Source organism: Dermochelys coriacea, chromosome 4 (assembly GCF_009764565.3).
Source record: "Dermochelys coriacea isolate rDerCor1 chromosome 4, rDerCor1.pri.v4, whole genome shotgun sequence".
In the NCBI taxonomy this organism is placed as follows: Eukaryota; Metazoa; Chordata; order Testudines; family Dermochelyidae; genus Dermochelys; species Dermochelys coriacea.
The window spans coordinates 59,526,536-59,554,217 of record NC_050071.1 but is presented as its reverse complement, the minus strand read 5'-3'; the positions used below and the strand labels follow the sequence as shown (position 1 = coordinate 59,554,217).

General features: G+C 37.6%; 1 protein-coding gene across 8 annotated transcripts in view; it reads left to right on the top strand.

Moving 5' to 3' along the window:
• Positions 1–27,682, top strand: part of LRBA (LPS responsive beige-like anchor protein) — a 555,352-nt gene that overhangs the window by 144,666 nt on the left and 383,004 nt on the right. For 5 of the 8 annotated variants that reach the window (XM_043513124.1, XM_038398054.2, XM_038398057.2 and 2 more), the window contains exons 32-34: positions 10,240–10,318; positions 10,959–11,092; positions 14,450–14,511. In XM_043513124.1, coding sequence (XP_043369059.1) covers positions 10,240–10,318; positions 10,959–11,092; positions 14,450–14,511 — 275 coding nt within the window. The remainder of the gene's footprint in view (positions 1–10,239; positions 10,319–10,958; positions 11,093–14,449; positions 14,512–27,682) is intronic. The other 3 variants (XM_043513125.1, XM_043513123.1, XM_038398056.2) reach the window with 1 other exon arrangement.

Sequence of the window (27,682 nt, the reverse complement as noted above, 5' to 3'; positions counted from 1 at the left end):
GAGATACTTTCAAAGTTTTAACCTCCGAAACGTTGCAGACAAACACATTTATTTGTGAATCATTTGCTAATTATGTAACTAAAGATTTCGTGTTGGTGGCCTTATGTTTTAATCACTACCTAGAGTAGGACAGCAAAGAATTAGTTTTTTAAAAATCTCGCTATGCTTAGAATATTAACAATTATTGATTTTTATTTTCTGTTGGAAAACTTATCTGAATCTATATTAGAAAGATGCTTTTTCCCCCCTAACTGTATGTATTAGGTAATATAGAACTTTTTATATCAGATCAGAGAGAGGAAACTCTGACGCCCTGGATTCTGCAAGCTGTTCTGCATATGTCTGCTGATGCACACATGTGACAGCTTGCAGGGTTGGGAACATGTGCTTGATATCCTATCTCTAACTATGGCCAGTACCAGATACTTCAGAAAAAGGTAAAATACCTGTATGTTAAATCTAGCCAATCATGCAGTGGTGTTACTTGGATTTGTGACCATGAGAATTCCTTTCTGACTCTCACCAGTGATCAGCTTACACCTTAAAGCACAAGATTTGACTACTCGTATGATTCTTAGCTTGCATGCAGTAGCTGGAAATTCTTATAAAGCTAACCTCCTTTTAAACAAAAGTATTTTTACTAGTATTAAAGTATTTTAAACTAAAGTATTTTTACTGACTACCAGTGATGTTGTTGATTTGCATAAGCTTACTTTTGTTCTACGTTTCTTGCAGTTAATTTCATTTTGTTCTTTTTTGTCTCATTATAGGGCAGAGCAAATATAAGAATCTGATTGCTTTTAACAATACTTCCCATAATTCCAAAAAATATGAGAATATTATTAATAAGCAGAAGTCATACAGTAGGAAGCAATTGTAATTAGCATAGGGATATGTTGCACTTCTTCTAATAGGTAATATTTTTTCTTAAGGGTACTTTTATTTTTAAAAGCCTTTCTCCAGTTAGGTATGATCATGAAACTTGTATATTGCAATGTAGAATATTTATGCTAACAGAAAGTAAGTCTGAATATGTTCCCTATAAAGGCAACAAAGTTTTATCCTGACAAATTTGCAATCATGAAATCTGAGTAATTGCTGTGGTACTCTTCACTGAGGACAGACTTAGCATAAGTTGTTCATAAACACACAGTCATGTGGTATTTTGAGACCTGAGGCTCTCCTTTCTTTCTGTACAACGCTCCAATACAATGCGGAAGGCCTCCTCTCTTTGGTCAGCCATTTTGTAGTCCCAAGGCTGTGTGTGTTCTCCCAAGTATCTGTGCCCACCAAAACCACCAAATTGCATGCTAAATTTTTTAATTGAATTGAAGCTCTATGTCAAGGAAGCGTCCCTCCGTGCCTGTTAACTGGGCATTTCTTTGTACTGCAGGAGCTAGTTGTTGCTAATGATGTATCAGAAACAAGAAGACCTAGAAACAAGTACAGTCCCCTTCCCAAGTGCCCTAGTGGGCACATTTATTTTCATCTTTGTTCTCTCCAGCTCTCTTCAAAAGTACTTGGGGGGGTCGTTCAGATTTAATTGCAACCATGCTACATGAAAGGAAAAGCTTTCGTGATCCAATACTTTCTTACTGCCTGATACAAAAAGGAAAATTGAGTTCATCACTCAAATTTCCAGGAGGTAGTAGTCTACTAGTCTAGGAGGCAGATCTACACTAGGAAAATACGTTGTGTTTTAAAAACATGTCACAGTTCAAGAGGGAGCCTAGGGTTGACCAGGAGCAAGAAGCATGTTTTTGAAGGCTTTACACTCTGTATGTAATAAAAGCACATTAGTTAAAATCTATTAGCCAACATGGTAAATCATGCCCTATTTTCCTCAGTCAGATAGGGCCTAGATTATTGAGAAACTGCTGCAATGATTTAAATCACTTTGACTAGGATCACATCAATGGAATTTAACTTGCAGGCTCTCTAAATGGGATATACTTTTTTTTGTAGAAATGATTTTGGACTATGTTGAATGCTGCTGTACTGTAAAATGTACAAGAAATCCAGACAATGAACAATAATGATGTAACTTGTACCAGTATAACCTCCAGAATGTCTGGAAGTGTTGGCAAAATCTGAGACTTCTAATCTAAATCGATATGCATAAAAAGAAACAAAGTAGGATTTAAGAATACCAGACTTGTTTGAACTGGCAATCTAATTCATTAAAAGGAAAAATTTAAGGGATACATGAAATCATGCCTAAAACTGATTAAAACATTACTATTGATTGGAAATTATTTTTAAAAAAAATAAAGATTAAATGGAAACACTAGTTCCCACTGATATAAAATATTAAAAGTCTAAGTAATTTGTGTTTGTGTTGATTATGTAAATTGTCTACACTTCAGTTTTTAATACTCTTGTATGAGGGTTTTAACCTTGTGGTATGCGAGGGGAAAAAAGTGGGCAAAAATGAGTAATAGTATTATCTATTCTTTTTTTAAAAGGACTGAAATAAGAAAATTGATGTTTTTCTACTGAGGTCATATCACAATTTTTTTTATCTCCACATAATTTTTTAGGTCCCATTTAGCGTAGAAGAAAGTAGCTGAGAAAAAGGTTTGGCCTTACATTAATTTCAGACTGTTTACCTGGCTATGAAGAAAAAAGCATATTAAATCTATTAAAAAAAAAAAAAAAAAGAACAACAAACTTTCAGACTAGATGTCTATTTAGTGAATATAAATTGCATGTTACCATGTTTTACACTAAGGCTGTATATAGTATTTTAATTTCTTCATGTAATTTTATTTAAAAATAACCTCTAACAAATAACTGCTCTTACCTGATTAACTAGGCTTTTCTAAGAAAACAGGCTGAGCAACAGACACATTCCACCTAGGATAGTCACAATCTTAATGTCTTGGGTTTAGTCACTTTGTTTCATAGTGATCATTAATCACTGTTCCTCAGGACTCTTAGTCTCAATGTATTGGTGCTGGTGCATACGCTTGAGGCTGTCAACAGATGTGGTATGGCTGCTGGAAAAGGCTCAGAAATTCTTCTGAGATATAGAGACCAAGGACATGATCCTGAAAAAGATGTATGTAACTGCACACTATGAGGAATTCCTTTGAGGACTTCAGAGGGACCACCACTAGCATGTAAAGTTCATCAAGTCCTTACATCTTTTGCTGGATTAGGCCCTGCTGTACAGTTTAAAATTGTGTGAAGTAATTTTGAACTCATGACTGCTACAAGGGATTTGAGTCTGGCACTCTTTCCTTATAAAGCAGGGGTGGGCAAATTTTTTGGCCTGAGGGCCACATCTGGGTATAGAAATTGTATGGCGGGCCATGAACGCTCATGAAATTGGGGTTGGCGTATAGGAGGGGGTGAGGTCTGTGGCCGGGGGGTGTGGACTCCAGGGTGGGGCCAGAAATGAGGAGTTCGTGGTGCTGGAGGGGGCTCTGGGCTAGGTCAGTGGGGGTGGAGTGTGTGAGGGCTCCAGCTAGGGGTGCAGGCTCTCGGGTGGGGCTGGGGATGCGGGGTTTGGAGTGTAGGAGGGTGCTCCGGGTTGGGACTGAGAAGTTCGAAGGGCAGGAGGGGGATCAGGGCTGGGGCAAGGACTTGGTGCACTGAGGGTGGGGTAAGGGTTCTGGCTGGGGGATACAGGCTCTTGGATGGGGCTGTGAATGAGAGGTTTGGGGTGCAGGAGGGTGCTCTAGGCTGGGACCAAGAGGTTCAGAGGGTGGGAGGGAGATCAGGGCTCGGGCACAGAGGAGTGGCTCAGGGGTGCAGGCTCTGGGCAGCGCTTACCTCAAGCAGCTCCTGGAAAAAGTGGCATGTCCCTCCTCCGGCTCCTATGCATAGGGGCATCCAGGCGGCTCTGCTGCGTGCTGCCCTGTCTGCAGGCGCAACCCCTGCAGCTCCCATTGGCTGCGGTTCCTGGCCAATGGGAGTGGTGGGAGCGGTGCTTGGGGCAGGGCAGTGTGCGGAGCAGAGCCCCCTGGCTGTCCCTATGTATAGGAGACAGGGGGGACATGTTGCTGCTTCCGGGAGCCACGCAAACTAGTCCCCGACCCTGCTCCCTGGCTGGAGTGCCAGACCCCAGTCCCCAGCAGGAGCTTGAGGGCTGGATTAAACGGCTGGCAGGCCAGATGCAGCCCATGGACCATAGTTTGCCCATCCCTGTAATAAAAGTAATATGGTAAGAAACCAGAAGGACAGACTGAAAACGCTCCTGGAAGGAGGAAATACCTGGAGCAGTACTGGAGAGTCCTTGGGTGGGGAAGTGGTAAAAAATTATAAGATAATTGATCTAGGTGGAGTTGAAGAATATGATCTAGGAAGCTAGTCATTAGTTGGTACAGCTAGCCATTTTGTCAGGGAGGTGAGACTAGTCAAAGGTAGCGAAGCTATTTTTGTGTATTCTGATGGGATATTTGTGTGTTGTGTTTGGGGACACTTAGTCTTCCTTGTCAATGTTTTTTAATTATTACGTGTTGATGTAAATTTCACAGACTTTTAGTGCAAAAAACCAAAACCAAAAAAACCCTTTGCATTTCCTTCCCTGTTTTCTGTGGGTGCTCCTGTCTTTGTAGTACTGCACCCACAGTACTTGTTACCAATTTTTCACTGTAGGGAATGCAATGTTGAGACTTTTAGCTTCTTTTTAGTGCTAGACATTTCCATATTCTTTTTTCAAGCATTATTTTTAAAAAGTGAGGATGCTGTATAGGTTAAAGGAACTGACTACATTGGCAAATGTCATTTATGTGAAGTGATAGTTACACATTTGCCCCTGCTATCATTCACTCATGCATGCAATTCCCCTCAAACTTCTCCACCCACAGCCCTACCAGAGGCTTCCATTGGGTCTTGTCCCCTCAACTGCATTCTCACCATACCTTGCCTCACAGTGTAGAAACAGTGGGGAAGAATAGATACTTCCAACCCTGAGTAGTAGCATCTTCCACCCCAGGAAGCAACTACAGTGTGAAGGGGATAGGATCAGAGAAGGCACAGAGGTGTGGAGACTGGTGGAGAGACTAGGTTGGAAAGAGGGAAAGGGAGGAAAGATTGCAGCAATAAATGGGATGGTCTTGTGGCTAATGCACAAACTGGGAGTCTGGTTTTCAGGTTTCCATTCTCAGCTATGAGAAAATAATCACTTTGTTCCTCGGTTTACCTAGCTCTAAAATGGGAATAATGCTGACCTACTTCATTTGTAAGTGAAAGCACCTTAAGGTCTTAAGATGAAAGTATTGACTAAGGGCTAAGGGCTTGTCTACACTTAAGGTACTGCAATGGTGCAGCTGCAGCGCTTTGTGATGAGGCTACCTATGTCAACAGGAGAGCTTTTCCCATCAGAGTAGGTACTCCACCTCCCTGAGAAGTGGAAGCTATGTTGCCAGGAGAAGCCAACATAACGCTGTCTACGTTGGGGGTTAGGTCTACGTTGCTCAGGGATTTTCCACACCCCTGACATAGGTTTCAGAGTAGCAGCCGTGTTAGTCTGTATTCGCAAAAAGAAAAGGAGTACTTGTGGCACCTTAGAGACTAACAAATTTATTAGAGCATAAGCTTTCGTGAGCTACAGCTCACTTCATCGGATGCATTCATCAGGATGCACCCCTGACATAGTTACACTGCCGTAAATTTGTAGTGTAGACTAGGGCTAAGTATTGGAAACAAATAGAACCAGAAACCGTTTTGCTCACTTCACATTGACATCAGTGTAAAAGTCACTCAAGGAGCTACTTGAAGTGTGGCAGCTAAGTTGAGGAGACTTAATCGCAACAGTGGCTGAAGATTTATAACAGACTTAATATTGTCAGTTTGTTTTACTTCATCTGTACTGACAGTTATTTTCATAGAAACATTCCCAATAGAAAGTTAAACATATTAATTGGGTCAAAAACCATTCTTAAAAGCAGCTCATATCAGAGTGCACCAATTTAATGAAATTTATTTGGCTTAGGATACAGAAGATATGTTTATGTAACAGATCCTTCTAGCTTGTAAACCCTTTCATTATAGTTACTTTGTATTCGTGGGAAGTTTATTGTTTGAACTGGCTCATTAGTTTACTAGATAGTCATTTAAAATGTTTCGTCTGTTGGGCAAAATTAAGCAGATCTATTCATTTAATTGGCCTCTTCCTATTTCTACCCCTGTCCCATATCTCACTAAATATTGTACAGCATGCAGTGTGTATGTATTGCTTTTTGTGTTACATAGACACACAAGGATATAAGGAGTTTTGAATAACGCTATTGCTAGAGACATTATTTGTTTAGACCCTTGGGGACCTTGAATAAACAATAAGCTTTCACTAGAAGGGTGTTAGACAGATGATCTATTTGCATTTTCTTTTATGTTCTTGCAAATGTCTGTAAAACTGTCAGTTTGAAGGAGCCAGTTTATCAGTGAAAGGATAAGGAAGAGATAAGGCAGTTTGGTTCCACATGTTTGAAGTAGCTACTACACTTACCCACATGTGTGCTGTAGATGAAATCATACTTCTGAAATGCTTCATTTTTGACTAACTGCACAAAAAGCCATTTTAAAGAAACTGAAAGCCCAATTGGCTTATAAAATTAATAAATGTATCCAAAAAACTTACATGACACAATCATTTGGTGGAAAAACCACTGTGCACATTCATTTACATCTCATGGAAATCTCTGCTCTGACAAATCTAAGCCGTTTCTTATAATGAAACATGTCTGAATTTGGAGTGTAGTCTCTTAAAGATGGAGAAGCTTACGCCATACATACCATTACATTGTTAAAATAGATTTTCAGTTTATACAATGGCCTGCCCTACGGCTATTTCTCACGCATAAATTGCTTAGTGCTGTTTCCCCATTTTAGGCTTGCATTTTAACTTCAATACTGATTTTAATAATTTAAGAATATATGCAGTATATAGAACAGGTTTTGCTATTTCATTTAGTCTGTCTCTATAGTGCACGATTAGTTTTAGTTACTATAAGGAAAAACAGCAGTTGTGTCGTGAGTAATGGCCTTTCTGCATCCATCAACATTTATACTAATGCCAGTGCATAGCAGTATAAAATAGTGAAAGTTAACCAGAACCAAAGGTAGCCTCGTGGTATTTTATTACACCGTTTCACTAACCTGAAAGATGATTCTTTGGGTTCTTCCATGTTTTCTTCAGAGATTTTTCATTTTGGCTAAAAATATTAGAATGTCTCCCATCTCTCTCATGTTTAATGTGCATCCCACCTTAGTATTAGATTATATAAGCCCTTAACTGGTGCTGCTGTGATACTTGATACCATCACATCTTTGATAGATGATAACATTAAAACCTCACTAGGTCATAATAGCTCCTTGTATTTGTGGCAATCTTCTAACAACCTCTTTATCCTAGATTTTAAATATATGCTGATGGACCTGTCTGAAGGAAATACTAATAGAAAATGCATTTTGTATGTTGAGAATACTTTCCGTGAATCTTACATTTTGAGTTCTTGTGTTCAGCCTAGCATTGTGGAGTGGCAAGATTTGGGCATGCTATAGAGAAGATGTATTCAGTCTTGGAGGTGTGAGTAGGAAGGGAGCATTTGAAAACTGGTTGAGGGCTTGCTGCATAAGTACTTAGTTGGCTATTGCTGGGCTCCAAGGGGAAAATGCAAAGACAGACTGCTTTTCCTGGAAAGGCAAAAAGTTAAGAGGTATTTTATTATAAAGGATATAATGAAAACTGATTAGACCATCTTTTTTAATCCTGCCACATAGTTCAAGAACAGGGGTCATTCAATGAAAGAAAAAACAGTAAATTATATAGTCCTTTACAGAGCATTTGAGTCAATCTGTGAAATTCAGTGTTACAAGAAGTTCATCACTGTCTGTATGTTGCTTCTCTATACAGAAGATCGTATCTAGCAGTCTAGTCTCTTAATTCTTACCACATCATCTGACTGATTTTTTTGTACTTAATGTCACTTTCAGGTTTTTTTGAATATGTAAAAGTAATAGTGTTCAAAGAAACTGAACACTATTACTTTTTTATTATTTTTTAAAAAAATTAATGGTTATGAACTACTTCTTATTCTCAAAATAATTTAAGAAGTGTTTATGTTGAAAACATGTTTCAATAAAATCCAGCTAACATCCAAAAACATGATACTTTAAAAAATTATTCTTAACCCCTACCCCACCCTTCTGCCAAGCTTATAATGGCTGGAAATGAGCAGTTAAGGGATCCAGCATTTTCTTGCTGTCATATAAACCTTCGTCACTCACTTCCACATTACCCAATTTATGCTGCCCTCCCAACTTTCATTCTGTCCTGAATAATTTCCAAAATTATGTACAAATGTTCAAATAAAAAATTATATCATAAATTTACATAAATTAAAGCTTAAATGAATCTCAGCCATAAAATTTTGCTCAAAAAAATAGAAGCCCATGTTTGAAAATTAAATCCTAATCTTAAAAAAAACAAACAAACAAACAAAAAAAAAACCCAACTACATACTGGTGTTGGTCCTGGCCTCATTTAAAAACAATTCCTTCAGACTTGTACTGTCAGTAACTGTGCTCACAGAGCCTGCTGGTTAGGATTTCCATTTTGCATCTGAAGGTAGCATCAGCTTTGCTATGTTGAGCCTGATATTGAACTGTTGGGTATGTCTGCACTGCAGTTAAACACCGGTGGCTGGCCCATGTCAGCTGACTTGGGCTCATGGAGATTGGGCTACAGGACTGTTTAATTGCAGTATAGAGGGACAGGCCTGCGCTGGAGCCTGGATTCTGGGGCCCTCTGAGGGTTTACACCACAGTTAAACAGCCCAATGAGCCTGAGTCAGCTGACATGGGCCAGCCGCAGGTGTTTAATTGCAGTGTAGACACACCCTCAGATTCAGCACAAAGGCTATGTCTACACTACCCGCCAGGCAGCGATCGATCCAGCAGGGATTGATTTATCGCATCTAGTCTAGACGTGCTAAATTGACCCCCCCGAGTGGTCTCCCATTGACTGCTGTACTCCACTGCTGCAAGAGGCGCAGGCGGAGTCAATGGCGGAGTGGCAGCAATCAACTCACCGCAGTGAAGACACCACGGTAAGTTGATCTAAGTACGTCGACTTCAGCTATGTTATTCACGTAGCTGAAGTTGCGTAACTGAGATTGATTCCCACCCCAGTGTAGACAGGGCTAATTTTGTCCCTTACAGTTTTTTTCAGCGTTGGCCCTCTGATTATCTTCCCTTTATTGAACTGGACCTATTACTTACTTTTTGTGTTTTGTATTTTAAGAGGGTGGTGTTTTATGTTTTTGAGTATAGGTAGGGCTGGTAGCCTTGTCTATTATTAAGGTTGCTTGATGCTTCCTATTATAAGACCCATTTTCAGCTGCAATTGTCAAATTTGGGCTCAAAATTTTCCAGGCTTGGCATGTTCATCAGGAAAAAATTTTTGAGAAGCTATCAAAAGAAGGATGCTAGACTAAATATGGTAAATTAGATCTGTTGTTGTATCTCCTATGTTTCTTAACTGTAAGGAAGGTGGTTTTAGTATACATTGAGCTGACAGAGAACTTTTAGGGGGAAAAATTAGTGGGCTTCTCTATTCAATGTGCTCAGAGAGGATGGGAGAGCTCTTTAGCAATGAAAAAGAAAAAGTATATGATATACTTAAAACACTCCTATTTGACTTTACATGTAGATTTATGTATATATGAAAATTAGGTAAGATACCAGGACTTAATGAAGCCTGCACTCTCAATAATGCTTACAATTTTACTTTTTTCAAACTTTCACAAGCATTCATAGATTATAAGAGAAATCGTCATCTAGTTTTATCTCCTGTGTAACCTGGCCATAAGAATCCCCCAAATTTAATTCATGTTTAAAATATAGAATTATTAAAAAATGATTGTTGAAACACACCTATGAAGTAGGAATGTATGTTGGTGGTATTCCTTTTTTACAGATTAAAAAACAAAGATGCAAAGAGGTGAAGTGATTTGCCCAAAGAGGGCCAGTTTTAGGGGAAGGTGAACAGGGCAGTTCTCATGGGTGTTAACTTCAGGGGTGTTTGTGCCCACATTGCTGCGTCATTCCTCCCCACAGCCCCTGCCGCCGCCTCCATAAAATTCCTAGGGCCACCCTGGCCCCAAGGTCACACATGTTTGCAAGTAATTAGTATGCTAGGGTTCAAACTTGAGTGTTTGACTTCTTTTCCTGTGGTCCATCCTTTTTGCCATGCTTCCCATCTGATGAGTTCTCTCTAACTTTCTTTCGTAGGCAGTGGATCATCTAATTCAAAATTGCCACCTGTGCCTACAGTTTCTTCTGTTCCAGAGGATTCTGCTTCAAATATGAGGTAACTACTTTAATTGAATGTTTAGATCAGTGTTCTCCAAACTGGGATGCGTGGCAGCAGTAGCGCCGTCGGATGGCACTCCGCCGTTTTTTTTCTTCGGCGGCAGCTCTGCACGTCCACGGCTGGTGTTCCCCTCCGGCGGAACTTCTTCCGTTGGCGGTGTGCCTGTGGCAGGTCTTCTGGTCTTCTTCTGTCGGTGCTGCGCCTGCAGCAGGTCACCCTGGGGGTGCGTGAGCCAAAAAGTTTGGAGACCACTCGTTTAGGTAACGTTGCTGGTGCTTACTTTTTTGATGATGTAATGTATTGGCATGTTCCTATAAACTATTTATTAAGACATGGTTAATAATTTAAAGCCTGGTTCAGTGAACTTGGGAACTGTTGAACTTTGGAATATTTCCATTGATTTCAATGGGTGCTGGATCATGTTCTTAATATATTAAATATTAATATGTCTTAATAATAGACAAGGCTATTAATATGAATATATTAAAAAGTAATTTTGTGAAAGGGCATTGGTTGGGAGCTGATTCCTGTTAATAAATTTTGTATCATGTCAAATTTGATATGTCAAAAATAATTCTTCTTCCTATGAAAATTTGACTACTTGTTCTCTCATTAATCTTGCATATCTTCTAATTAGTATTACAGAGCGGCTTGAACATGCTTTGGAAAAGGCTGCCCCTCTTCTGAGAGAGATTTTTGTGGATTTTGCTCCCTTTCTTTCTCGCACTCTTTTGGGTAGCCATGGGCAGGAGCTGCTGATAGAAGGTACAAGTAAGTTTCCATTTTTAATTCTTTTCGCCGAACGTGAAGGCTCTAAAGAAAACTCTACATAAACTAATTTAAACTATTAAAATAACCTAGTTTTATAAACTAAACCTCTTCACAATTCAAAACTTAATTGGAAACTGTAGCTACATGCAATTCTTGCCTATTTATATGTAGGTCTTATTTTATTTGTATTTCAGCTAGGTGGAATTATTTAAGCAATATTCAGACTGCTATAGGGTGTGCCTGCTCTGAAATGCTCCCCTGCTGAGTTAGTGTGATGGCCCAGGCCTACTCCCTGCCCCAGTTTTCCTTCTCAGGAAGCCAGTATCTCCACTTCAGGCACTTTTGAGAGTGCTTGACTAAATAATACCCTCTTTGAAGCTGGTTTATTATAAAACCTCATACAAAAGGGGCCATAACAAAAAAGTCCCAAATACTCACCAGTTATCTCCGTCTTTCAGGGTTCCCCTGAAGTATGTTCTTTGAACTCTATTCCCATTCCCCCCAGGGTTATCTCTGAATCTGTCTCTTGGAGCTGGGTTGCAACTCAGCCCACTGTAGGGCCTTAGCAAGCTTCTTGCACAGTTGGCCCCACTTAGTCCTCAGAGGGTTTGCAGGCTTCTCCTTCCATTGTGTATCCTGCTGTGTGGGGTGATGTAGTATTTATGCTGGTCCCCTTCTTCCAGCTCGTCCCCCAGTTGGTTCGGTGAGAGGGAAGCCTTACTTTACCCTCTCTGCACAGGTGCTCTCGCACTCCCACTTACCCTTCCTGCCCTCCATATTCCCCTGGAAATCACAAAAAGTTTTCCCCCTCCAGCCCACCATGTTATCTTGCACTGCATGCTCACCTGCTTTTCACAGTGCCCCTCTCTCTGCCTCCTGACAAGATAGGGTTTGCTGTCTTCAGAGTTATCTTGACTTCATAACTGTTAGGAATAATGGGAGGGATAGCAATTGTGATGAATCTGCTGGAAGTGAATTAGCTATGGCTCTCTTCTTCCTGGAGACAGAGGGTTTATGGCTGTTGGAATTTAGATAAGAAGGAATGGGTCACAGAGGCAGGGTGTCTGGGGTCTCTGGCAGAAACATGGTGGTAGCAGACAGTGTTTTCGTACCCATTGGGTCAAGTGCCTTCAGTGTTTGTCTGAATAGAGGTACACAGAACATGCTATTAAGGATTGTTTCAGGGAAGAGTTGGTACCCACAGTGCTTCAGGGACACCATAATGGGGCAAAGATTACACCATCTTTACTAAGGGCTGCCTAGATTTATAGGAAAATAGCAGCCACATTGATTTAGAGCAGCCTAAGGCTCAGTTGTATTGGGAACATTAGATCCCTGTAGTCAGTTTGAAAAAGGGCATTTCTTGAGCTTCGTCGAAGATTTTGTGCCTGGTTCTGGTGATAAAATTTCAGTTCTGAAATATAACAGCAAAAAAATGATCCTTAATCTCAAATATCTTCTTAAGAACTACCTATTGTACCAGATCTAGATAATTTACCCCCTACCAGTTTTTGTTGTGATTGTATATAGATATAGACAGACAGATATGGCTACCACAAATTAACTTCAAACATTTCCTATTGAGCCTTATTACACAAAACAGAATTACAGGTTGAACCTTTCTAGTCCAGCATTCTCTGGTCCACATCCATGTCCACGTCAACATCCATGGTCCAGCATGATTTTATTTTATGTTTTTTATGCTTTATCTACTTATTTCCTTGTGCCATTACAATAAAATTGTGTAACAACACAAACACTTTATTATGATGAGAGCCGGTAAGCTTTGGCTAGGCAGTGTTGCAAGCGTTGTTCAATTTATTGAAATTCACTCACATCGGTGAGATAAAAATAAACAGAGACCCACTCGCTACATATTGACCTCCCGTGGTTTGGCAAATTCTCTGGTTCGGCACTGGTCAGATCCCAAGGGTCTTGGACTAGAGAGGTTCAACCTGTACTAAATAGCATTTGTCCTTCACATTTTCTAATATTGAAATTTCATACTGAAAAACCATCTACAAGTGGAGAAATATATGCCCTATTTTAAGCCCAGTTCAGAATGTACCCTTAACTATGGGGTTGCAACCAATGCCTCCATAATACTCAAAAGCATAATAAAAGAGAACATTTTCTATAATAGATGAAAGCAAAAGTTGAGAGAGATGTTGAGAGCCCTGTTGAATGTACAGTTACATATTGTATAAACATAACTTTGCATACGTATTTCTGCTCTTAGATGCGTAACTATGGAAAATTGCTTGAGCATTCACAATTAATGTATCTTCTGAAACTATGTATCTGAAACTATGCAGAACCAGATTCTGCTTCTGGATATATATGTGTCTCTCACTTTAGCTGATCAAGAACTTCAGTGGGACTGCATGCTTGACTCACAAACAGAATTTGTATCGTCGTAGTCAGAAGAATAACAAACAAGCAAAAATTGTTCTTAAAACTTTTATTCAGACTGGCAATGGGTTTTATATGTACACAAGTGGATAAAAGATGGTCTCCTTTCAAAGTAGTCTAAAGGATTTCAAGTCTATGGGTTTTTCTTCTTATGTATTTCAGATATTTAATCACCAGGGGATTACAACAAAAACAATCGTAGCATGTGCATTGTTTACACAAAAATAAATAGAGAAAAACACAACGTTTAGGCCGTAAAAGCAACTTTGATGTTCTGTAGACAAGCCAAAATGAAATGTGAATTGTAAATAATAATAATAATCAAATTAGTTTATAAACAATATATATATAATATATATAATAGGTAACTGTTTGCACTTCTGCTAAGGTTTAGTGTGGGGTCATGGGTCAAAGTACTAATAAGAGTGTTTGGGATGTCTGCTGCCATGAAACAAAATGGAAACTTGATTGATAGCTAGGGGGTTGAAGGGAGAAAGTGCAATGGAGAAAGCAAAGGTCATAGAGCCATTTCCCTTCTCTGCATAGATAACGACCAATCCTCCCCAAAATAGTAAAGCGTAGATACTATGGATCAATATACCATGTGCTATACACGCTTATGCTAGTATTTTGAAACACAAATATTTATGCAATTGCAGTTAAATAAATCTGAGGTAGCATTTTTGGCATAAGTTAATTTTTCAAAACAGTAATTGAATTATGATCTCCAATTTAAGCATATGAATTATAAGCTAATATAGTTTGGAGCTAATATACATTTAAATGCAAGTGTAAAAATTCAGTTTTAATTGATTACAAAGATGCTGTTTAAGACATAGTTTCTTTTATATATTAAAACAAATGTTCTAGATTTTAATAAGTTTAATACCCAATACCACATAAATACAAACCTAAATATAATTAAATCCCTTTTTCCGTTTGTAGGTCTGGTCTGCATGAAATCTAGTAGTTCAGTGGTGGAGTTGGTCATGTTACTTTGCTCTCAGGTGAGTTTTAATTGATAATAGTAGTAGTAATACTGTAGAAAAGTTGTGTGGCTGAAATTGCTGCCTTTAATAAATAGCTGAAGTTATGATAAACATGCTTACAATTAGAATATATTTTTAACTGTAGTCTAGAAGGACTACATCCTGGACACTTTGATTGCCAATGGATTATGACATTATACTAATTATGAAATTTCAGGTGAGTTAAGACACTGAGGTTTTTGTGTCACATTAAAAATGTCTATCATTTATATAACCTCAGTCTTGAAGTCTAATTCTTTGCTGTTCTTTTCATAAGAGAAAGTAAAATATTAAGGTTAGGGAAACAGATTGATTTCTGCATAGTGTATAGTGTATCTTGTATAGTGGCACTTGAAATCCTCTGGGATAAGTGAGCTTTTTTTCTTGTGTAGAGGTTATAAAATGAGTGATAAATAATTTTGAAATCCTTGTTGTTGTTAATTGTTTTTGGCAAGTACTTTTGAATCTGAGGAAAGAAAATATATGAAAGTGGCTGTGATGGTCAACACTTGGAGATTTTCTACATTCCTGAAGACAAAATCACCTTAGATGCTCTAAAAATCTCTTTGGGTAGTCTTGATAAGAACCTGGATAACCTTCTTTCAATTGTAGTTAAAGAATTATATGCACTTCATCAAATGGATGTACTTTTGGTGTTCTCTTGCTTTCTCTGTTGTAATTAAATAGAAGAATGTTTTTATTGAACTTTTCTTTTGGGTGCTTTAAAAATGATACCTGGTAGTAAATTCCCCTACTTAAAACTTTAAAATAGCCTTTTTTAATGGGAAGGGTATTGGTCTGGAGGTCAAGGGTTCTGACCCATTTAAAAACCTTTGACCTTCATTTACAACCCTTATGGTTTACTTGCCTGACGAATAAGGATAATGCAAAATTAATGTTTCTTCATATCGATTTATTCGTTTTAGTGCCTATATTGCCAAATTTATTTAGACTGTGCTGATGGACATTTCATGAATACAAATGAAAGAATCATAGAAGGTGTGAAAAATCAATAGTCTCCATTGTCAATAAAGTGCAATAAGAACAATTACTTCTGGAGATTACACCTAATGGATTTTACAATGAACTAGTGAAGAGTAGTTATGTTTCTAGTGGGCTTATTATTCACGGATGTAATCAGAATTTTGTTTTCCCATCTTCTGCAGAAAATATCAAGGGTGTAAATTTGTTTTTTGGAAGTTTTTACTTAAAATCTTTCATGGAACTTTGGGAACTTGAAGATAATTGCTTATCATAAATATTGCTGTTATTTTCTGAAAGTGTACCTAGCCACTCTACAGTCTTAGAATACAAGTTTACCGTTTATTATTTAAAAAAATAAATAGATGTTACTTGAAAACCTATATACAACTTGTTATACTCTTCTATTTTTCTTTTAGAAAACTAGTGATTTGAGATTCTAAAAACATTTCTTTTTAGATGGTCTGATTAGTCTGTTATGTTGTAATTGCCATTTACTTTTTTTGTAAGGTAATCTCTTTATTTTTAAAAAACACATTGAAAATTGCAGAGGATAGTACTGTCTGTACAGTATGTCTCATACTTGGTTGTTGGAAACTGAAAGTATAAGGAATAAATGACCCACTCTAATGCACCTATTTGTCATACATGTCACAGTGCTATTTAATGCTAATCTAATCCAATGGAGGATATGGTGATTGCTTAGTAGCGTTAGTAGCGAAGGATGAACTTGTTTTGAGTAAGAGTTGAAATAAACCAATAAAGTCACACCTAACTCTTAAAAGTTACATAGCAGTTGTAATATTTGGCAGAATATGAAAAATGATGCGAGAAATGAAGCCAAAATTAGCTCCAGATGTGTACCGATTGTTCTGGGGGTGATAATTACATTTTTCACTTTGAATTTTCCTAATTCAAAGAGGTCAGCGTGGCAATCACAAAAGTGATTTATTTTGTTAAGAAGTGAACTGTCTTTTGCTGCATGAGAGCACGAGAGATATGAAATTGAATTTCAACTAGACATTTTACAGATACCGGGAGGAGATGGGGTTGAGTTTGATTGATATATATTTATATATATTTTGGCCCAAGATAGGATGGGAAGTGAAGTGGTATCTTCTTGCTAAAATTATAATTAATTTTTAAGAGGAGATGGAGAGGATGGAGTGCCAAAGATCGAAAGATCAGGTCAAAAACTAGTTTTTAATCACATAAATAATGCAATAGTTACAAATTAAGCATGTACAATTTTGATTTAAAACTTCAAAAATTTGTCAGACATTTTATGAAAGTGGAGGGCTGTTCTGATTGATGTCTTCAGTGTTTTGTACCTAATCTCTTTCACAATACTTGCCCTATTAAAGTATTACGCCAATACCAATTACATACCAATATCTTAAACAAAAACAAAACTTCAATGTATAAGACTGGGACATTTCTTCTTTTCCAAGAAGCACACAATACAGTAATAAAATCATATGTTGTTGCAGCAAAAAGGTTTGAGATTTTATTATTGTTTATCCAGGAGAATGGAGAAAATCGACCATTTCCTAGGTAAAGTAATTTTTAAGGAGTAACAACATCTGTTGGAAAAAAAATCTTTCTATGTAGTTCAGGTTTTTCAAGTCAGCTATTTAGACATCCCCCTTGCATCTATGTGTAAAAATTTTGTTGTTGTGCTCCTTATTAAAATTTACTCATCTCCCCTGGTTTATGAAAATATTAAATAATTGAATGTTGTGCAGTACCCAAATTTCTTATTTAAAACCCAGATTGATGTACCAGAGTAAGCCTTATTCTCCATACAATTATCAAAAAGTAGTTTTTGACTGACACACTAAATTTGAGACTTTGTGTTTGTGTACTTACATTTATATAAATCTATCAAAACAAAAAAGAATCCTTCCTTTAATATTACGGCAAAGTTTTTCTGCTTATTTGACATTAATATCATTTTTGAAAGAATCGACGTTGCATTCAAGGCCACTTTATAAAAGCGTTGTGTTGCTCATCCTAATTCAGTCTGACATACATTCCAATAACACTACCTCCCTTCTAGGGTTTAAAGCTAAATTTATGGCTGAGCATTGTGAAGTGCATCATTTAAAAATGGTTTCAACCCAAAACATCTAATAAATAAATAATGTGTATGGCTACTCAGTAGTAGACTTTCCAGACTAGAAATCATTCCATCGGATACTCAACAGTCCACTATCGGAGAGGGCTGTCAGATAAATCTTATAGTAGCTGCATTCATGTCCTGTAAATCACATGTTATTGTCTGAGCCTTCTGCCAGGTCATCTATTCTTTTCCCATTTATCAGAAATGCATAGAGTACGCTGAAACTAGAAGCACCATGTAGTCTAGCCTGCCATCCTGTATGAGTAATTAAACTAGCAAAAAGAGTGAAGTCCTAAGATAGTCTGATATTCCTTTTAAATGGATGACATCAGAATGTATTAGGAGGCTGTGTATGCTATTTTGGGACAAAGTTCCTTCATGTTAAAGGTCTGACATAATCATCATTGAATAAACATTTCCCCCTAAAATTGCTCTGAATGTATCACTAAACCCTTGAAGGGGTCCACATGAATGTGTGTATGTAAATATACACAAGTAAATATGCCACTGTGTGCCACAACTCTTTTGTCAGATCCAGTAATGGAGTTGTTTCCTTGAAATAACTATATTGATCTGGAAAAACTCCAGTCTTTAATAAAGCTGTCTAAAATATTTGTCCTTTTGTCTCTATATGTTTATAAGCTTTCTTCTTACTACTGTAGCACTTGGATGAGAAGTATACAGTAATCTGGGGTAAAGCAGAGAATTAGATAGAATATGTTCTATTAATTTTCTGATGCTTCTAAAATGGTAGGTTGTTACTATCTGCAATATTTAAAAAAATCTAAAAGTATTCTTTTTGCAGCAAATCAACCAAATTGTCACAGGCTATACACAAGAAAAGTAAGTAGCCTCTGTCTGACAGGTTCATCATTGACTTAGAAGCTTTGTTGTAGTGGATCTAATTTCCCTTGATTTAACTATAGAATTAGTCTATTCTGACAGACTCAAATGCGGATATTGCATCACTTACCAGAACTGGCCAGGAAAACTACACAAAGCCCCTTCAAAAGACTGCAACTCCCATTTAGGAAGAAAACAAAAAAAGTTATAGTATGGTTCATTGTTAATGATTAAATTCTCTAGGTGCTTACTTATTCCTCTTCCCTCTTATAACTCTGAGTAAAAGACACATTCTGAGGTATTTTTAAAATAAGACCAATATTTTAAAACTAACTCTATCTTGATATTTTCTTTTTCTGAAAATTAACATAGTTTTCCTTTGTCTCAATATAATCACATACTGTAGCAATTAGATTTTTAGTAAAACATGGATAAAATGCATGTTTCGTATGGTAGGTGGGGTAGGGGAATTAACATATCCTATGTTCCTTCAAGTTGTCTTGTGGACCAGCTTTCAGAATAGGGGCCATAGCTGAGAAGGAAAATGCACTAAATGTCACACACTTTTGACTTACGATACATTTTTAATTTGGTGGTAGTGAGTAAGCTCAGAGCACATATGTTAATGTACATTGTACATGGAGTAAACCAAAAATAAAATAGAAAACTTAGAAGCATCTAAAGCAGCAAATATTTATATTCAAAAGGTGAACCTTACTATCTGTGGAGGTTAGAATCCCGGTGTCCATCTATTTCCATTATCATATCCATTATTTTACCGTATAATTAAATTCCCATAATCATTTAAGATTACTTAAGGGGGAAATCTTCAAAAGCAAGGGAATATCTTTCTTTAACTTAACCCATACACCATTTAATCACCACTTTTCACCGACAGACTCCAATGCCTTATAAATAAGTCACGCATATCTCCAACATGTACAGTAACACAATAATAACACAATATTTCTTAATATCTATAATTCCAATATTCCTTAATATCTCTAATTATGCACCAGTGAGCAGTCTGATATGGTGTTTTCCCATGAGGAGGTATGTGATCAGAGTTAGTTTTGTATTATAATTTGGCATACACTCCTTCCCCACATACATTGGAAATTACCTGATCCTAAAGTCTTGTTGCATTTTCAGCTTCTTCTGGATATCCTGTGTCTCAGGCCTTTTCTTTCAGAGGCAAATTTTGCAACAGTGATCCACTTTGATTTCTACAGTGTCCTTTACATTAGACTAAATCCTCAAATTACTTGGAAACATCAGCTAGTGCAGAATGTGGCTACTTGCTGGTTGTTTGAATAGTGTTTCTTGCAGACAACACACATGCTCTGTGATCTGCACTGTTTCTACTTTACTGTCAAGTGAAATGTAATGTGATGACTAACTATAATGATAACCTAGACTCAATTCAACTAAAACTTTATAGTTATCTCAAAAGCCACTTCTTTGTGTTCCCTTAGCAGTTGAGATCACCAGAAATGCCCAAGCTAGCAGCTCTCAGGGTTAGATATGAAAGGATTAGATGCAGAGCAACGTCAGAGTATGTCTTGGGGGTGGTTTTGGATGTTTCTCCAATTTGTTTTTTTTAATTGATGTTAGATGGGCATATTTTAATCAAGATATTTTCCGTGTAATTCCTTTGTGTCTGAATATTCAAAAAGTTCAAAATGAGTTTGAAAATGAGCATCACAGTGCACAAGTCTTGTGGCTGACGACAGATTTTGCTGTGAAAGATGTAAAAAGTTATTTCAATGCATATCCTAATTATCCTTTAAAACTATTACCTTTGAAACTATTAGTAGCTTATTTTTGTTAAAGCTTCAGTCTGAAAAGTGTAATCTTGGCAACATTAATATTTCAAATTTCAAAGCTCCCTATATATCTAAAAATTCGAGTAACTGGAGGTTTTACCATTTAAATTGTGGGTGATCATTTGCCAATAGAATCTTTGCTTTCATCAGATATAGCTGTTTTGTAGCAGAAAAATGAAAACTTCTCTAATAAATTGCTTTGTTAATAAAATGGACAGAAGAGAAACAGCTTTATTGGACAAAAGGAAGGAAAGTTTGAGAGTTTAAGGGACAAATCAACAGAAAAATGTATCCTCAAGTCTGGATCTGAATTCTGTCAGAAGTGGTGTTGGAGAACTTGTGCTTACAGATGTTTCCTACACTGTTCACTTTCTTTTTAGATTATACATATTGAGGCTTCAAGATTTTGTGTCATACCATGAGATTATATTGAGATAGGCAAAAAAGCACTTTGTGATTTACAGATTTCCTGGTGTCCTGTATCTGTATATAGTTTTGTACTCTTGTAGAGTTTATTTTAAAAATAATTTGAGTTAGCTGTTTGTATAGCTGAGGGAAGAAGGCAACCTATTCTGCTGCTGTTCAAGATACCTAGATGCTGAATGACAGGTTTCAGAGTAGCAGCCGTGTTAGTCTGTATTCGCAAAAAGAAAAGGAGTACTTGTGGCACCTCAGAGACTAACGCATTTATTTGAGCATAAGCTTTCGTGAGCTACGGCTCACTTCATCAGTACTTGTGGCACCTCAGAGACTAACAAATTTATTTGAGCATAAGCTTTCGTGAACTACAGCTCACTTCATTGGATGAAGTGAGCTGTAGCTCACGAAAGCTTATGCTCAAATAAATTTTAGTCTCTGAGGTGCCACAAGTACTCCTTTTCTAGATGCTTAAGTCACCTCAGGCCTCATTTATACCAACTAAGGATGGGCATGTTAGAGGTATTATGTATGCTTTTTTAAAACGGTGGATGGGGACACTACTACTGAGTGCTATTCATCTAGTCACAGAAGTGGTATTAGTAAAGAATTAACTAAAGCCAATGTAAATCATAGTGTGTGAAATGCAGGGTAGAATATGTGTTCCATTAGATGCTAGAAAATAGTGCAATTGGGAAATGCAATCAGGAGATTAATGCACATCTGACTAATATATAATTATTTGAAATGAAGGCTTCTGTGATGCTGCTTTCTGATCTATATGATGCTTCCCATTTTCTTAAATTCTGAGCTCTTCATGGCATGGACAGAATCTTACTATGTTTTTGGAAATTGCTTAGTATAGAACACACCATAGTCACAGCAATAAGATGGAATTCTGATAAGTCACTCCAGGGTGGCTGCCAACCACTGGTGGCAACTTTACCAGGGCTCCCTCTGCCAGAGTCAGAGGAACTATTGTATGGTTATCTGGTAGTAGAAAAAAGTTGTGTCCCCCCGTACTCTTTCTCTACTCAGCACTGGAAGATCATGCTGTGGTATTTGATCTTCATGGTGAGTTTTCCGTGTAGGGTCTGCTGTTGCCTGAGACCTGAGAGGCAACTGGTGTGGAGAAATTAACATTGAGGTTGAAAATCAAAACTGATTCTTTTACAAAGAAAGTTTTAAAATCTCCTGGAGTTTTGAAGAGGTTAAGCTGTTTTGAGTTGCAAATGCCACTAGTGTCATGAATGAATTGCACTTAAACCCAGTCATTGAGAAGCTGGGACTGTATGTGGGTTAGAAACTGTCCTGATTGATATCTCCTCCTAGCTAAGGAAGAGGCTCAAGTGTCCATGCTGATTCTTTAGATCACTTTGATTTAATAATTTTATTAAGATGTTAAAATAAAAAAAATGGTACAGAGTTTAAGCGTAGAAGTTTCTGGTTATCAGGGAATAAGGTACAGATTATAAAGGGGTGTGAAGTTTGGTTTAGGATCCGGTGGCATAAGGAATACATAATCTGCAATATCCCCGATTGGGGGTAAAAGGTTAACAGGTCAAAGTACAGACATTGAGGTATGGGGGTATGTTGTTCATATAATGGCTATGTTCAGGTGTGGAGTATAATGAGTGGATACGATGATGATAGATTTACCCTCATTTGATGAGATTTAATGTTCAGTGAGTTTATGGTCCAGTTTATGGTCCAGTTCATATGGTCCAATGGAAAAAGTCTCAGTCCCTTTCTTATAGTTGACGCACGATGTCATTCCGGCTCACACCTCCTGGTACTGTCAGTGGCCAGTGATGTGTTTGATGTAGATGTCCCTGGACCATCGGATGGTGTTCAAGACCATGAGGCGCCGCATGAACCATGCTTAGCATCGACTGATCCCACAGATCCGCAGCACACGCTTGTTGCAGGGATCCCAAGCACCCAGGACTCTGACAATCAGGGCATCCATCTGCAACTCAGGGTGTCAGCCAGGGGGCGTATTTTTCCAGCTTATGAGCTCGGCCTTTGTGGAAGGCCGGGGTCCTGTTCTCAAAGGAGACTGTGACGTTGATAAGGTTGATTGTTTTCTGGGCCTCATCGGTGACAACCACTTCAGGTTGCAACTGGCTGTCAGTACCAGGGATGACATGGTGTTTTGAATACATCTGCATTCTCTAGCAGAAAGGGAAGGAGTCACCCTTGAGCATCTTCTTTTTTTGAGAGAGAGGTTTTAGGGGATAATTCTGGACAATTGCTCTTCCATCCTGTGGGCTCTTTCATTGTCACCTATCTTACTCAACAGGTATGTTTAACGGCTGGCAGTTACACATGGAGTGTGGAGTCTGTAGGATGCTGACAATACACTGCTCTCTGTCTCACTTGATTCAACTATGTCAGTTACGCAGTGTCTGTCTGAGAGTAGAGCTTGGTTAATAGTTAGCTATCTGAAGCTCTGTTCTTTGAAAACTAATAGAATCTCTGAGTTGTTTCCCATACCTCAGTCTTGGATTGTGACTTCCATTTGTAATGTCTTCTACCAGATACTCTGTTAGCCTTAGCCATGGCTAAGGCTATGTCTTCACTATGGACTTTGCATTGGCATAACTGTGCCTGCATAGCCCCCTAGTGTAGACACAGCCTACGCTGACAAAAGGAGATTTTCTGTTGGTATAGGAAGAGCATCTATATACTCCAAATGACATACTGTATCTATACTCAGAATTTTATCGGCATGGCTATGTCTGTCTATGATGTGGTTTTTTCCACACCTCTAACTGATGTTGCTAAGCTGATATAACTTTTAAGTGTAAACCAGGCCTGAGTTTATTTTCTTGTCTGTGACTAAGATGAGATGTAGACTTTGCTACAGCAAGTCATTCATCTGTCACTAGAGCAGGGAGAATTACTGCGGGTTTTGGTTTGTTTGCTGACAGCTTAAAAATGTGAAAAAAGAAAAGAAAAGAAAATTGATTTGGGTCAGACTGAATCCAAACTTTTTTGGAAATGTTGAATCAAAAAAGTAGAGAAAAGTTGATTGTAGGTCAACCCCACCCCAACCTTTAGAGCACCTGGCCAGGGACCTAGCTTCAAATCCTCCTGTTCCACAGTGGGGAAGTCTAATCTGGGTTTCTCACATCCCAGTTGAATGCCCAAACCACTAAGCTAAAGAATATAAAGGGGACAAGATGCTACCAGCACCAGCCATTCAGTGAATGGTGCACATGTCTGCTTGTGAATGTAGGCCAAAAATTTTATGGGGGCTGAAATTATTTATCAAATTCACAAACAAATTCATGTCAAACAAAATTGCATTTTTTCAGTGAATAAACTATTTGAAAAATTTCATCCATTTCTGTCACCTCAAAACTACATTACTGTAATGCATTCTAAGACCACTTAGAAACCAAAGTTAGTGTAAAATGGTTTTTGCCTGCTTTTTGGATGGAGTTTCACTTCTGAATTGGTTTCCTTCTGGTCTCTCAATGTTTTTGGCCCAGTTACCTGAAAAACCATCTTTCTCATGGTGCAGTACTTCTGCAGTTGGGCTCAGTGGAGATGCTTGAAATAGAGTTGTCCTTCCCAGTTTAAATGAAGGGGATTCTGTCAGGGCATTTTCCATGGAGCGCCCTCAGCTGTAGAACAGTCAGGCTCTCTCTCACTTTGGTCTGAACAGAGCCAGGATCTGTTAACTTTCTAGTCACTCTTTTTTCAGGCACTTGCGGAGTGGGTGGTTTGAGGAAAATATGGAGGAGTTTACTATCAGTGTGGCCATCAAACAATGTACTTAAAACATTATAGTTTTTCAACATTTTAGCTCCCTTATTATTCAATTCTATTTAGTGTAGAAAGGTATATAGGCACCTAATATGGATGGACATAACGTGTAGCTCATGCATTGGATGTGCAGTCACCTTTTCAGTAAAAGTTTAGCAAACACAGTTTTGACTTTCTATTTAGAACCCGTGAGATTTTGGTCAGAAATAAATGAAGGCATATAGTTTAACCCTCGCTATTACACAAGTTGTGGAAATAGGTTAAAATGTACTGAGGTTGATCTGCCATTACTTCATGAATGGTAATTGCCTAGTTCTTGATTTAGTGATGCGTTGACTATGTGGCAGTAACATTATGCCTGGTAGTGACCGCTGCAGTGAAAGTTGAATGAATGTTGTCATTCTACCATTCTGTTTGTTGTTGATTATATCTTTCCATACCTATTATCTGTAGGGTGAAATTTTCCAGGCTTACTCTCTCCCCAAATGGGGAATGTATACAAATTTAAAGTTTTAAGATGAGCAAAAACTGTGTTTGAATATGAAAATAAAGGAAAAATATTTGTAATATTTTTCATACTTTTTGTTGCTTAAATGACTTGGGGTAGAAAGTTTACATTTGACAAGGAAATAGTCCTCAGTGAGCAGAGAACTGGCTTATTAATGAAAACTCGTTGAAATTTGACCTAGTTATGATGTACCAAAAATCACACTGTGCATTTTGCACTGAGGTGGTGGCGGGTGATTGTACTCAGCTAAGGAAGGCCACTCTGGGTACGGTTACAAACTGAAAAAATAGAGCAGGTGTGCAGTGGAAGAGGCAGAGTTCCGTGCTTTATTTGCTATCTATCTTTTTTTTAAGGTAAAAGCCATACAGCTTCGAATGTTAACGGTAAAGAGCCTCTCTCATGTGGGCATCCTAAAATGTGCACGAGAGGGGACTCAGTCATGATATTCTGATAAGGTGAATAGTGGGATAGGGCATTTCAGATTTTAAGCAAATCATTCTACAATGGAATTTTTTTCATCATTCATAACTTATGAAACTACTTGTAAAAATTCAGTAAGAATGCCTGAAAAATCTACCATACATTACATTTAAGCATTCAGTCTTTAATGCAATATACTAGCATACATATTTCTCCAGCTATAACCATATATATGTATTTGACATATCTATTAGTGTTGTATATATGAAATGTATTTACTAAACCATTCTTTGCAGCGTGGGACAGAATAACTGTAATGTTAATGAGGAAAACTTGCTGGCGCACACAGGTCACCTTAGTTAATTTTGTGGTCTGCTTACATGAATTGTACGTTAGAAAAACTGCCGCTGGCTGAAAAGTAATTAACGGCACAGTTTTATTAAAAATAAAAACAAAACACTTATTACAAGGAGATACATTTTTAGATATAATTGTATTTTATTTTTCAGGTCATACATGATTATGTAGTTAAACTGTATCAAAAATGGATAAAATGGAGATGCAATTTTAACCAGCATGCACAGTAATGCTAGTGCTCCATTTTTGTTTTGGAATGAGTTTTTATATTTGAAGCTTTGTTTCTGCAAAAGAGACTGTATGCTTTAAGGATTGAATAGTGCTTTTGAAATATGGATTATATATCTAGAATGTCTCAAGTACAGTACCAAAAAAAATCCCCTGCTTGAAATAATTTGTCATACAAATTAGAGATAGATGAGACTTTTATGAAGTCATCTTACCAAAGCACACTTGGTCCTTACAGTACATTTTCGAGTGAACATAGTGACTATGATTTGAGTTTTTATTTAGTTATGATCCTTATTAAATACAAAAAGAAAAGGCGTACGTGTGGCACCTTAGAGACTAACAAATTTATTTGAGCATAAGCTTTCGTGAGCTACAGCTCACTCACGAAAGCTTATGCTCAAATAAATTTGTTAGTCTCTAAGGTGCCACACGTACGCCTTTTCTTTTTGCAAATACAGACTAACGCGGCTGCTACTCTGAAACTTATTAAATACAGTTTACTTATTTTGGTTTTAGGCTTTCTAGGTATGGTAGGCTCATTTAAGAGAGAAGAAAAGTATTATTAATTGAAAATCACATGAATAGAGTCAGAAATCCAAAAGCTTGTTTAGGTTTTGACTTACCTTAAAATGTCTATTCAACTTGAAATTATAGCTCATAAAATGTAAAATTGTGCTGCTCTGTACATATATGATTCATAAATAATATATTTTTATATGTTTAAGGAGGAAAGTAGACTCTTATATAAATGAGAAGCTTGGAGAAAAACAGCTTAATTTGAAATGAAAGTACATTGCTGCAGATGTTCAGAACTAGGGGATCATAATTTAGCTATAGAAGCAAGACTTCTCTGAAGTAAAAGGCATCCCGTTGCTTCACCAGCACACTAGGACTTAAAAAAACACCACCATTTAAGGTGAATTTTGTGCAGTGAGAGCACACCCTGTGGCTTGGCAGTCTAGTCAGAAGGATGATATCATGCTGGCTTTCTAACTAGAACTTTGAACAATATTCTCATGGGTGGTAAATGTAAAACAAAGTAATATCAACTGGCACTTAATTCTGTGAGCTCCCTGCTGATTGGGCTATGCAGTGAAATGGAACTCTTCCTGAGAGGAAGTCAGCCTATAAGTGTGGAGACCTCTGAAAATAAAGTGTGCTTTAATTTGACACCCTGCTGTTTTACAGCTAGTCTGTTAAATTTGAGACTATGGAGAGAGAGAGAGGGTAGTGAAGGGATAAATCCAAGATTATGAAAAGTCCAGAGTATGGAAACACTTGTCTCTGGTTTTACACTGATTAAAAGAGCAATTTTTCTTGCATGTTATCTGACCACATTAATTCTTGATGTTTTCAATACAGTTGTTAAAAAAAAAAAAATTCAAGATTGGATGGAAAATGGTCTCCAACCTGAATGTTATGCTAGAAAAAGCACTGGTCTAGTGGTTAAACTAGACTTGCTGTTTAACTGTTCGTCATGCCACTCAAACCTTCTGTGCCTCAGTTTTCATATCTGTGAAATCGGGATAACATCTAATCCACCCAAGGAATGTTTGTGAGGTTAATTAATCTTCATAAAATGCTTTGAGATCCTTCAAAAAAGCAGCATAATCTTATAATTCACAAATGGTGCTGCCACAAGAAGGAAACTGGGGTGCATCTGTGTCGCAT